Here is a 12,385-nt window from a genome sequence, read left to right on the forward strand (position 1 = left end):
GGAGGTCTGCAGGAAAAGTATGGTCAGATTTCTTAGAATGAGCAGAGGGGAAGAAGCAGCAATTTGTCCTCCCTGGAGGGGCACATTCTGGAATTGGGTTTGCTTTGTCCTCCAAACTTCTGCCAATACCATCTTTCAAGGACTCACTCGCATGTTTTTATGTTGTTAAGTTATCCCATTGGACACTTGCTTTCTTTTTTTTTTTTTTTTTCAACGTTTATTTATTTTCGGGACAGAGAGAGACAGAGCACGAACAGGGGAGGGGCAGAGAGAGAGGGAGACACAGAATCGGAAGCAGGCTCCAGGCTCTGAGCCATCAGCCCAGAGCCCGACGCGGGGCTCGAACTCACGGACCGCGAGATCGTGACCTGGCTGAAGTCGGACGCTTAACCGACTGCGCCACCCAGGCGCCCCTGGACACTTGCTTTCTGATCACAAAATTTTCTTCACATTGAAGAGGAAGATGGTAGGCTATACCAGCAGAATTCACTATATTCAACATAAACACCCAGCACCCTGAATCAGCTGGCCTTCCAAGGAGACCGCAATTTGTGAGGTTGGAATAAATACAGTACAGTTGTTATATGCTGTGAATCCATGACCATGGTCTCTATATAAGCAAGGGTCTGGGAACTAAAGAGGAAGGGGGATAGCACTCCTCTGTTAATACCTCAGTGACCCAAAATCTCTGCCTCCATTCCCTGTGATTCTGGGCTTTGCTGATTGAGAGGTGAGCAAAGGAGAAATACAAGAGGAACACAGTGATGATTCCAGTGGTTTGGAAGGTGTGGGAGGGTTAGAGTGTTGGCTGAGTGAACAGTCTTGCTGCTGCATGATAAAGGATGGGAGAAGTATGGATGGAACCCTGTGGTAATACTAAATATAGTAGGAGTTAATGGAAGATTTCTGTGATAATAAACAGACCACCAGTAGCTCAGATGGCAATGAAGGTTTAGACCATTCCACCTACTAAAAGACTAATCCACTGATGTTCTGGCTGAACTCAAAGAAACATGGAATAAGTAACTGAAGACAGAAATCAAAAATACCAGGGGCACCTGGGTGGCTCAGTTGGTTGAGCGTCCAACTTCAGCTCAGGTCATGATCTCTCAGTCTGTGAGTTCAAGCCCCGCATCGGGCTCTGTGCTGACAGCTCAGAGGCTAGAGGCTGCTTCGGATTCTGTGTCTCCCTCTCTGCCCCTCCCCCACTCATGCTCTGTCTCTCTCTCCCTGTCAAAAATAAATAAGCTTTAAAAAAAAAAAAAAAAAAAAAAAAAAAGAAATCAAAATTACCAACCATGACCTCATGATTAATTGTAGAAAGGGCAATAGTTGCTGCCTGTACATTTTTCTTTGCTGTTTCTTTCTTTTTTAAATGTTTACTTATTTATTGGGAGGGGAGAGGGTCAGAGAGGAGAGAGAGAATCCCAAGCAGGCTCTACACCACCAGTGCAGAGCCCGATATGGGGCTTGATCTCACAAACCGTGAGATCATGACCTGAGGTGAAGTCCAGAGTCAGATGCTCAATGGACAGAAACACACAGGCAACCCCTCTTTGCCATTTCATGTATTTATTTATATACTTCACCTAACTTTCTCCCTTTTCCTTTCTCCTACTGCATTACTATACACAGTTTGTGTTGATGGTGGCTCAGTTTACATCTAGTTCACAGATTAGAGAACATCCAGACAAAGTCATGATGGATCAGGGGGGGAATGGACCTCATTTAAGATCTTGGCCTTGGAACTAGATGTAGTATATTAAGGGGATACGATCTCATTTCTGGTGGTGGGAATAACTGAATTTATTTGGAATTGTATGTAAAGTCTACATGTTCTGATAGAAGAACAGAGCATCGGATCAGTAAATAATAGGACATTTTCAAATGGTCAAAGGTGCTAAGTATAAGATTTGTCAAACGCAAGGAAGATGTTGAATATGTGAGTTCTAAGAAATGTATTTTCCTCAGATGAGAAAATAATTAGTTACACCATTAAGACAATATTTTTTCACTAAGGATTTAATTTAGATTTATAGGAAATAAGATAATCAGTTATAAATATCCCAATTTATTCTACAGAATTAATCTCAAGTAATCCTGATTATGACATAACCACAGGTTTGCCAATCTGTGATTTTATAGATTAACCTAATTTGTTAAAAAGAAATTTACAGACCCCATTTTTACTGTCACAACATAGGAACAAGCCAGCAAAAACAAAATCAAAAGTATGTTTTATGCTAGAGTTACTTTCTGTCCAGGTCGAAACATTGTTCCACTTTGAGTCTTTCTTTTCTTTGGATTTTGGAAGCTTTCATACCTTAAAAAGAGATAATATTTAATACATGTAAATTCTAAATTACAAAAGACAAGGAATTGTTTGCAAACAGATTATATTTTAAGAAACAAAAGGGAAATAACTGGGGGAAGAAAACCTAACAAATTATAGTTCTTAAATTTTCTAAAGTTAAACATTCCAATCAAAAAAGCAAAAGGGATAAAGAGACAAGTTAGAAAAGATAAAATGCACATGGCAGTGACATGAAAAAAACCCTACTGTTTTAATTAAAGGCATGTAAATTGTTAGATTTTTTTCCAGTCACACTGGCCAAGTTTAGAAAGACATTATGCCCAATGTTAGTGAGGGTTGTGGTGAAACTGGCCCTTTCCATGTATTGGGCTGTACAGTGTTTCTAGAAGGCAACTGATCTCAAAAGCCATAAAAACAAAATGTATCCTATGCTCCAACAATTCCACCTCAAACTCAGATAATGGAGGATATGTGCAAACATTCGGCTCTAAGAAAGTTCTTTATCATGTTAGTGTAATAGGGAAAATCCGGAAGCAACTTAAATATCCAAATATTGGAAATTGTGGCCTAGCCATACTATAAAATGACATTAAAAACCAAGCAGTAACATTTAAAATGTGAAAGAATGTTCAAGATGGATGAAAGCGGGCCTGCTATATGGCAATACGTGCAGAGTGTTTTAGTGAAGAAAAAAAAAAACATACAAATGTATACTTTGGGAGGGGTGGGATTAAGGGAAATTTGTTTTCTTATTCTTTATTTTCTGATTTTTCTACAACAAGCACATATTACTTATACATGTTGAGGCGGAGCAGAAGTGCCACTCTGACATGTAGACTATTTTGAGCTGAAGGAGATCAAGACCCAGCAGATTCAGGAGAAGCTCTTTCCCTCCCTTACCTGCCTGATGAGTTTAGTTTCCTATTACCAGAGAAGACTTTTTAATCTGCAAGACTGACAGCAGGGCAAACATCTGCTCTTTTCGCCTTCTGTGAATTCCTGCCTCCCCTTTGAAGCCCCAGGCCCCTAACCTCTTTCTTTAGTTCAGGATGGCATATCTATTTTAATGGAGCTCCTGTATGTATGAAATTATTTTTCTCCTGTTACTGTCTTAGGTCAGTTAATTAATAGAACAGCCAAAGAACAAGAAGGGAAGAAGGGAAGAAGGGAAAATCTTTCTGCCTTTACAGTGTACCCACACATGCCCACCCCAACTACTACAAAATTAAACAAAGAGTTGTAACTTCTAGAACCAGGAATAAACCTTTCTTGCACTGAATTAAGTGAAATCCTTAACGTGAATGGTCCCCAATCTATGGGTCTCCAACTTCTAAGGTGCCCAGAGACAACTGCAAGAAGCCTGTAAATCTAAATGTGTGCTGGCCACAGTCCACAAGGGAATAAATTCGAATGCATTTAAAGAAAGTAAAACAGGTATATTTTTCAGAACAATTTTTACAAACTATATTGGAATCATTTTGAGATTTTAATTTTCCTTTTATTCAAAGCTTTAAAAATGAAATCAGTTCATTATAAATAATTCAAATATAATCAAGTGAACCAGTTAATGAAAATTCATTTTTTACTTCAGTACTCTTTAAGTTTTGGGGTATTTAAATGCATAGCTATTGGCTCGAAGTGGCCTTTTATATATTCACTATAAGTAACTTCAAAAGTTTAAGTGAAGAACTGTCACCCTGTAATATCTGTACTTCTGAAGGAGAATCGGTTACTTACAGTTCAGCAAAATTCTTCCAGTCGTCTTCGCTAATGGATGGCCTTGTGTGACTGAGGGCGGCCATTAAATGCGACTGGCTAATAGCCAAACTGGTTTTGACCGGTCCTGGTTGGTTAAGGGAGTCATCCTCCTTAAACAGAAAAGGACAAAAAGTTAACCTAGGGCTGTGATGGAAAAAGTAGCAGCCCATGTGTTGTTTCTTTCCATCAGGTTTTTTTTAGGAGACCAAACATTCTCTTTCTCATAAGATTAAAAACTGTTTGAAAGCAGAATGCATATAATCAAATGGTCAATGTGTTTCAGTCCCTTCTTTATAAATAGAGCTCATTTACTAACCAAAACACACATCAAAAAAGGAAAAACAGTTTTTACAGTTTTCACAATTTTCATGGGGATGGGGGGAGAAAAGCCATACTCCACTTTGGCTCCGGTATCTGCCTTTGATGACACTGATATCTGCCCGTAGCTGATCTCTTTGTTCCTGTGTAAGTTCTTGGGAACCCTCTTGTGAGGATGTTCTGAACACTGGAGGTCGTGAAAATGACTGATCTTTCCCAGGGACTCCAGAAAAGTCCTGTGTCATGGAGCTTGGTGCAGACAGGCACTGTGAGCTCTGCAAGGTTAAGTGTAGGAAGGAGAGAAGGGGAAGGAGAAAGGAGGAAAAGAGAGGGAGAAAAGAAGTATATATTTACCAAGGCTAAATTTAAACATTTTAAGCAGTAAAACCTTAACATGGACAAGCTTACATTTGAATTAACTGGAATTAATAAGCAAGTTCAAAATATGTTTGTCTTCTACATGTTGTTCAACCATCATAAAGTGAAAACTGCCATAACACAAAAAATTGTTTTAATGCTTTTTTATTAAATTCACCACACTAATGTCCTAGTGACAGGTTCCAAATGTGCCTTATTCTCAGTTTCAGCAAATAGAGTTAATTCTAGTATAAGGTTGGAGAACATAGTACGGAAGTTAAGAAACAGAAAACAGAATTAAAGACTAGAAATAAAACAACAAAAACAACAGCTTACTATTCTTTGAAATAAAAATGGTTTACTTTTACTTTTTTTTAGAGAGAGCACAAGCTAGAGAGATGGGCAGAGAGAGAGAGAAAATCCCAAGCAGGCCCCACACTCAGTGCAGAGCTTGACCCTGCGCTTGAACTCATGAAACCATGAGATCATGACCTGAGCTGAAGTCATGGATGCTTAACCGACTGGGCCACCCAGGTGCCCCAAAATAGTTCATTTTTAGATTAAAGCAGATGTACAAAAAACAAAAATATAACTGTTACTTGTACCAATAAAGTAATCGTGAACCACAGTAAATAATTTGCGGACATGTGTGAAATGCTATTTTAATTTAGAAAAGCAAGGATATCACCCACAACATTTTCATTGTTGCAACGTTACATCAAATTTCTCATCTTCAATTATTTTAACGATAATAGAGTTTAATATAAATAGAGTTTAATATAAAATGGATCTGCGACTAAAGATGTTTTAAAACAACTAATGAAGGAGATAATAAACCTGCGAGGAACCAAAGGGTCCTCACCACCAGTGGCTACTTTGGCTCCCTCTTTGTTGCCAGCTACATTTCACAGCTCTTAACAAGGAATGAGAGGATTCATCAGTGTGAGTAAGGGAAAACAAGACTACTTCACTGAAGAACCAACCAACCAGAAAGTACATGTGGGGCAGGTTAGGGGGTAAGTCACTGTCCAACTGGATACACTATGGCTTTACGCATCAGAACCGTACAATGGCGACTGAACATGATACCAGATCAGAAGATGTTCCGTTCCCGAGTTCTGATTCATAGGAGCTTCCAAAGTAGAGCCGGTACATATTGAATTTTGATTCATCTGGAAGCATCTCAGACAACTCTAGAGAAACCAGGGACTGCTCCAAGCCACACTCCCCATCTCCAGCTGAATCATCGGAGCCGCTGCTGTGGTTGAGAAAAACCATTGAAGACAGACTTAGGTCACTATCAGAGCTGGAACTTCCATCCTAAAACACACAAAAGGACAACAGTTGTAAAAATCTAAATAATCTATGACTCTGAAATTAGCAAAACAGATAGCATTTTAACAGACCAGTACGAGGAAAACCAGAGGCATTTTCCAAAAAAGCTCTTATTTTCTTGGTGAGGTTCTTGTCCTCTATGATCCCCACAGACCAGTACGTATGGCACGAATGGCAAAGGTGTTACAGCTCTCCCACACCCAGAATACAACAGTTCTGAGAGCCAGGCACCAACTATGTTTCTTTTGTGCAAATGCTGTTTGAGCCATTATTAATATGACTCAGTGGCAGATTAAGTAGACTGCCTGATTATGTAACGAATCCTTACCAGCAGACAGCACATGATCAGGGTGTCTGACGCTTACAGAAAGAAAACAACCAGCATTCAGGAAACATGCATTGAGCCAAACTTTGGCTCTTACTACTTTTCTAACGGTTGAGGCACATAATAAAATTTAATTATTAAAATAAGACGGAATGTGTACATAATTTAACAACCATCTCCCCAGGAACTCTAACAAAGCTAGGATTCATACCTCTGAATTTTATTTGTATGAATCTTTCAACTGTGAAATGATGAGTCAACCACGTCATGCAGTGCTTTGTCATTACAGAGTGCTTTATACGTGAACATGTTTTCTGTTAGTGAAGAGGGTGGAGAAGTTCAGTGACTTGCCAAAATAAATAGCAAAAACTTGGTAATATCTGATTTAGGAACTTTAGGCCCTGCAAGAATCTCAACAAAACATAGGGGAGAGGAGTACACAGGAAAACCCTTCCTAGAAACTATGCAATAAAGTCCATAATGTAGCAGAGGTCAAATTATCTGCTGTAAAAATACTATCCTTAGAGGAAAAGACTGATGTTAGGTCTGGGGTACAGAAAGTACAAAATACAGCTAGAATACCTTGTTGTATCAGGAAGAAAGTACATGATCAAAGAATGAAGAGGACAAATCAAAAGGACACAGAGGCCATCTAAAAGCAGCTCCTATGGGCCAGATCTGGGACTATTTGAGCTTCAAAATAAATACTGATTTTTTTTTTCATAAGTGTAAAACTAACTAAAAATCTCAATATATTTCTGTTCCTATTCTCTCATTCATGATGTCCCAATTTAAATAATATCCTTCCATTCCCCAACATATTTTATCAGTAGTAAGGTAACATTAAAGAAACAGACACTTAAATACTTCATAATTACGAGTTCTCTGCAGAGCCAATATTCCAACTATGGAACATTTGACTACAGGTAAATTTCTATACAGTTTTACTAAAGTTGTTAAAAAATAGGATTTTTTTAAGGTTGGAATTTTAACCGTGAACTGCTCTTCTTCCTCTTAAAACACCACAGCAATGATCTCCTATAACTTACTTGGAGCCCACAGAACAGCAGCCTTCCCTGTAAGGCCTCTAACTGGGCATTGTACAGTAAAGCTTTCAGGTCAGCTCCCGTGAAGGAGTCGGTTACTGATGCCACGTGCTGAAGGTCCACATCATCTGCCAGAGGTAGAGAGTCACTGAGAACATTTAAAATTTCAAGACGTGATACCTGAAGGGAGAAAAACTAATTGACTTAACAAATAAAACAAAATTAAATATTAAACTGTGTATTTTATGTTTTTGTTTTTACAAATTAACTGTATCTCTAATGAGCTTTTACAAGTTGAAAAATGTACCACCAATCTACTATGTATCCTCTGTGGAGGATAGATGAACTTTCTCCCTAACAGAAGAGACATAGGAAAGTGAATGAAAATCGACATTCTTAACCATTCAGTGTAAATCATTTCTTAGTGCTTATCTTCTAGATTTCAACAAATGTGCCCAGAAAGTGTTTCAAAAGAAAACATCCAAGTAATAGCTACAAATGACATATTTAGATATTTTATACCTTCGACAATTCATTTGTCTATTTGCTCTTTCCCTCATTTATTCATCAGTTTCTAAATCTGAGGAGAAGAGCTGGAACAACACAGACCAGAAACAGTTAAAACCTCATCTCTGTGTAACCTGCTTAATGTACACTAGTCGTACGCTTGATTCTCAGAGTCTTGCCAGGATAATGAGGCCTGTGATCTTTGAGCACAGGGCATGTGGACATACATACTTTAGGTTTCTTTCCTTTTTTCCCAACCTGCTAACACTGAAAGACTACAAAGTTTTCAGACTTGCATGGAAATGGCTGGGCTTTCCATCTAATTCAGAATCCTTCCATGCCATGAGCAAATCATGGCAAAGGCCTTGCCTAAAGCTGGTCTTCTAAGGACAACTGCTGTTACCAGGAAGAAGTTCATAAGGAAAGAGTGTGGCATTTGTTAGTTTTGGACTCAAAGTATGAAACTGTCACCTGATCAGGAGGAGGACAGTATACACATTTATCGAGTCGGCCAGGCCTAAGCAGGGCAGGGTCAATCAAGTCAGGGCGACTAGTAGCAGCCAATACATAAACACCTGGGGAAAAAAAAATTCTTTACTAAGTCCTGGTGAAATCTGTTATAATAAGATATTTCTGTATTTGCAGTTCTTACCCTGTAAGCCTTCCACCCCATCCAACTGAGTCAGCAGCTGGTTAACCACACGATCTGTAACTCCTGTATTATCATGGCCTCGTCGAGGGGCAATGGATTCAAATTCATCAAAGAAAAGAATGCAGGGCTTGGCTGCCTGTGCTCTGGGAAAAACAGTATTTCATATTTGAATAGGGCTTCGGTGTTTGTAAAATAATTGTGTGTGTGTGTGTGTGTATATATATATATATATATATGTACATATATGTATCTGTATACAGATAGACATATGTATCTGTGTATTTATTTAAATCTTCATAACAAATCCTTAAAGAATAAAAAGTATATGTAAATTTGTTTTCAATAAATAAGTCAAGATGTATGCCTAAGACTCATACCTTCTAGACAGGGACTAAACCAAAAACTAGAGTCTTATTCAATAAGTGAAATGTTTCTTTGATTCTTATTATAAGTAAGCATTTCTTATATGCTTATTGGCCACCTTTACTTCTTTTGTGAAATACTGATTCACGTCTTTTGTCAAGCTCATTATTTTAAAATTTGACAAGCTCATTATTTTCACATATTTTTATAGGGGATCTCTATAAAATATATTTTAGTTACATATATTATATCTTTTCCTAATTTGAACTTTGCTTTTAATTTATTAACTAAATTTTGTTTTAATGAAAAACAAATTCCATACCTGGTAACAGGGTGAACTAGATGTCTGAAGAATCACCCATACAGAATACCCATACAGAATACTTGTTGTGCTGATTTTTTAATTTCAAGTTTTTAAATTCTAGTTAGTTAACCTATATGGTAAAATTGATTTCAGTAGAACTTAGTGATTCACCATTTATGTATAACACCCAGTGCTCATCCCATGTGCCTTCCTTAATACCTATCACCCATTTAGCCAATCCCCACCCCTCCTCCCTCCACCAACCCTCAGTTTGCTCTCTATAGAGCCTGTCAGGCTGAATGAAAAAAACCCAATACATAGCTCATGAAATACTGGCACATAAGATAAATCTCCCAGGGCCAATAAGTAGATTGGAATTACCTGTTCCTTGAAAGTTTACTCTCAGAAAACCATGTTTGATTTGGGTAAAGATTTTTAACTAGTGACTCAATTGTTTTCTATAGTTACAGGATTTTTCAGATTTTGTTTCTTCTTTGCTTGATTTTGGTCAATTATATTTTTGTCTATGTCACCCAAGTCTTAAATGTATTAACAGCATAAAGTTTGTAATATTATTCCATAATATTCCCTTACTATCTTTTACATTTCTGGTATAACTTTAGTCATGTCCCCTTTTTTATCACTAATATTATTAATTCATGCTTGCTTTATCAGTCCTGCTGGAGATCTATCAATTGTACTACGCTGTCAAAAATATCTGGGCTTATGAACTCCACTGAAATGTTTTCTATTTCATTAATTTTTGCTCTTATTATTTCCTTTTTACTTATTTTTTTTAGCTTATATTTTCCTAATTTCATGAGATGGATACATAGTGATTTTTAACTTTTTTTCCCCTAAAAATTTAAGGCTATAAATTTTCCTTGAAATAAATTTTGCAGCATCTCACAATTTTAATAGCATTTTCATTATTATTTAGTGCCCAGGATTTTCCATTATGATCTCTTCTTTAACCCATGAATTATTTAGAAGAGTTTTATTTTTAAGAATCTAAAAGTACATGAGGGGATTATCTTTTTGTTATTTATTTTAACTTATGTTTTCAAAAAATAGACTGTATGATACTGTTTCTTTGAAACTTACTACAGTTGGCCACCCATGTGGCCAATTTTCAAAAATATCCGAGTGTGATTAAAAAGAATGTATTCTCCAGTTGTTGGGTATGTGTTCTAAATATGCTTAGATCTTGAATATGATGTTTAAATCTTCTGAAGTTTTACTGTTTTGTTGGTTTTTCTTAAACCTCAATCTAACTACTTACTAAGAACTATGTGAAAGTCTTCTATGAAGGTGGATTTATCAATTTCTCCTTGCAATTCTATCAATTTTTGCCTTTATTAAATAGTTTGAAGCTAGGGTATTGGATACAATTTTAGAACTGTAATATCCTCCTGGTAAACTGAATCTTTTGTCACCATATGGTGACGACTGCCTTTATCTCTAATAATGCTTTCCTGTTAATGTTCTTAAATTGGGTGGTGGATATATAAGAGTTCATTTTATTTATTTTATTACTATTTATTTATTTATTTATTTATTTATTTATTTATTTATTTTAGAGACAGAGAGACACACAGTGAGTGGGAAAGGGGCAGAGAGAGAGAGGATGAGAGATAATTTTAAACAGGCTCCACACTCAAAGCAAAGCCTGACACAGGACTCAATCTCATGACTCATGACCTGAGCTGAAATCAAGAGGCAGACATTTAACCGACTGAGCCACCCAGGTGCCGCCAAAAAGTTCATTTTAGTTAAAATGTATATGAGGCGGCACCTGGGTGGTTCAGTGGGTTAAATGTCCAACTCTCAATTCCAGCTCAGATCATGATCTCATGGTTCATGAGACTGAGCCCCACATCAGGCCCCATTGACAGCATGGAGCCTGCCTGAGATTCATTCATATTCTCTCTCTCTCTCTCTCTCTCTCTCTCAAAATAAATAAACTTGGGGCACCTGGGTGGCTCAGTTGGTTAAGTGTCTGACTTTGGCTCAGGTCATGATCTCATGGTTCGAGACTTATTTTAAAATAAATATTTTAGAAAATTATGAACTTCAAGCACTTGGGTGGCTCAGTAGGTTAAGTGTCTGACTTTTTGGCTCAGGTCATCATCTCATGGTTTGAGACTTATCTTAAAATAAATATTTTAAAAAGTTATAAAATATAAGGACATTATATTCTCCTAACTACAGATCATATTTTATAATGAAATTTTGGGATAAAACAGTAGTTTTTGCATTTAAAAATTTTACTTTAATCCTTAAATATTATCTTCTGTATTTTTATATAAATGCCATAATAATTTTATTTTATCTCTTTTATAAATTAACATTGCATTTGGCCAACTTAATTAAACTGGAGTAATTATGTGTTTCCTATAAAAATCTACTTTGAGATTCCTTTGAGATAGCATTTTAGGAATATTTCTATTATAAATATAATACTAACTTCCAGAATTTAATATCAAAGATGTTATATTTTAAGTGATATTTGGAGAATTCTCTAGCTTATTAATCCACATAAATTAAAGTTTTAAACATCAGTTCTCTAAAATAAACAAGTGAATACAAAAAAGCACTGAAAAATGATAGTGTCCATTACTTAAAAAATATTCAGAGGGAACCAACCTAATAAAAATATCCCGAACAGCTTGTTCACTTGCTCCAATGTATTTGCTCAGTAACTCTGGCCCCTAGGAGATAAAATTAAATTAGACCTGAGATAAAGTTATTTAAAAACAAAATATAATTTTTGTTTAGGACTTAGTCCAAATGCACTAATGGGAAAATTTATTTTTATTTTTTTAAATGTTTACTTTTGAGAGAGAGAGAGTGTGTGAACGGGCAAGGGGCAGAGAGAGAGGGAGACAGAATCTGAAGCAGGCTCTAGGCTCTGAGCTGTCAGCGCAGAGCCTGACACAGGGCTTGAACCCACGAATGCGAGATCATGACCTCAGCTGAAGTCAGATGCTTAACCAACTGAGCCACCTAGGGGACCCTCATGGGAAAGTCTTTTAATATGATTAAACAGATGTCTCTTAAATACATTTCAAAAATTATGTGGCTAGAATAAATATCCCATCACAAG

At 36.8% G+C, this 12,385-nt stretch overlaps 1 protein-coding gene across 4 annotated transcripts in view; it reads right to left on the bottom strand.

Annotated features, from left to right (window-relative positions):
* Window positions 1–12,385, bottom strand: part of PEX1 (peroxisomal biogenesis factor 1) — a 60,428-nt gene that overhangs the window by 11,097 nt on the left and 36,946 nt on the right. Inside the window, exons 17-24 of one of the 4 annotated variants that reach the window (XM_045494759.1) lie at window positions 11,926–11,990; window positions 8,613–8,755; window positions 8,432–8,535; window positions 7,457–7,633; window positions 5,837–6,067; window positions 4,468–4,665; window positions 4,052–4,182; window positions 1,556–2,323 (exon numbers count right to left, since the gene is read on the bottom strand). In XM_045494759.1, the coding sequence (XP_045350715.1) occupies window positions 2,239–2,323; window positions 4,052–4,182; window positions 4,468–4,665; window positions 5,837–6,067; window positions 7,457–7,633; window positions 8,432–8,535; window positions 8,613–8,755; window positions 11,926–11,990 (1,134 nt within the window). In that variant the 3' untranslated portion in view covers window positions 1,556–2,238. Of the gene's footprint in view, window positions 1–1,555; window positions 2,324–4,051; window positions 4,183–4,467; window positions 4,666–5,836; window positions 6,068–7,456; window positions 7,634–8,431; window positions 8,536–8,612; window positions 8,756–11,925; window positions 11,991–12,385 lie in introns of those variants that run through there. The other 3 variants (XM_045494760.1, XM_045494762.1, XM_045494763.1) reach the window with 3 other exon arrangements.

Source organism: Leopardus geoffroyi, chromosome A2 (genome assembly GCF_018350155.1).
Source record: "Leopardus geoffroyi isolate Oge1 chromosome A2, O.geoffroyi_Oge1_pat1.0, whole genome shotgun sequence".
Taxonomy (NCBI): Eukaryota; Metazoa; Chordata; class Mammalia; order Carnivora; family Felidae; genus Leopardus; species Leopardus geoffroyi.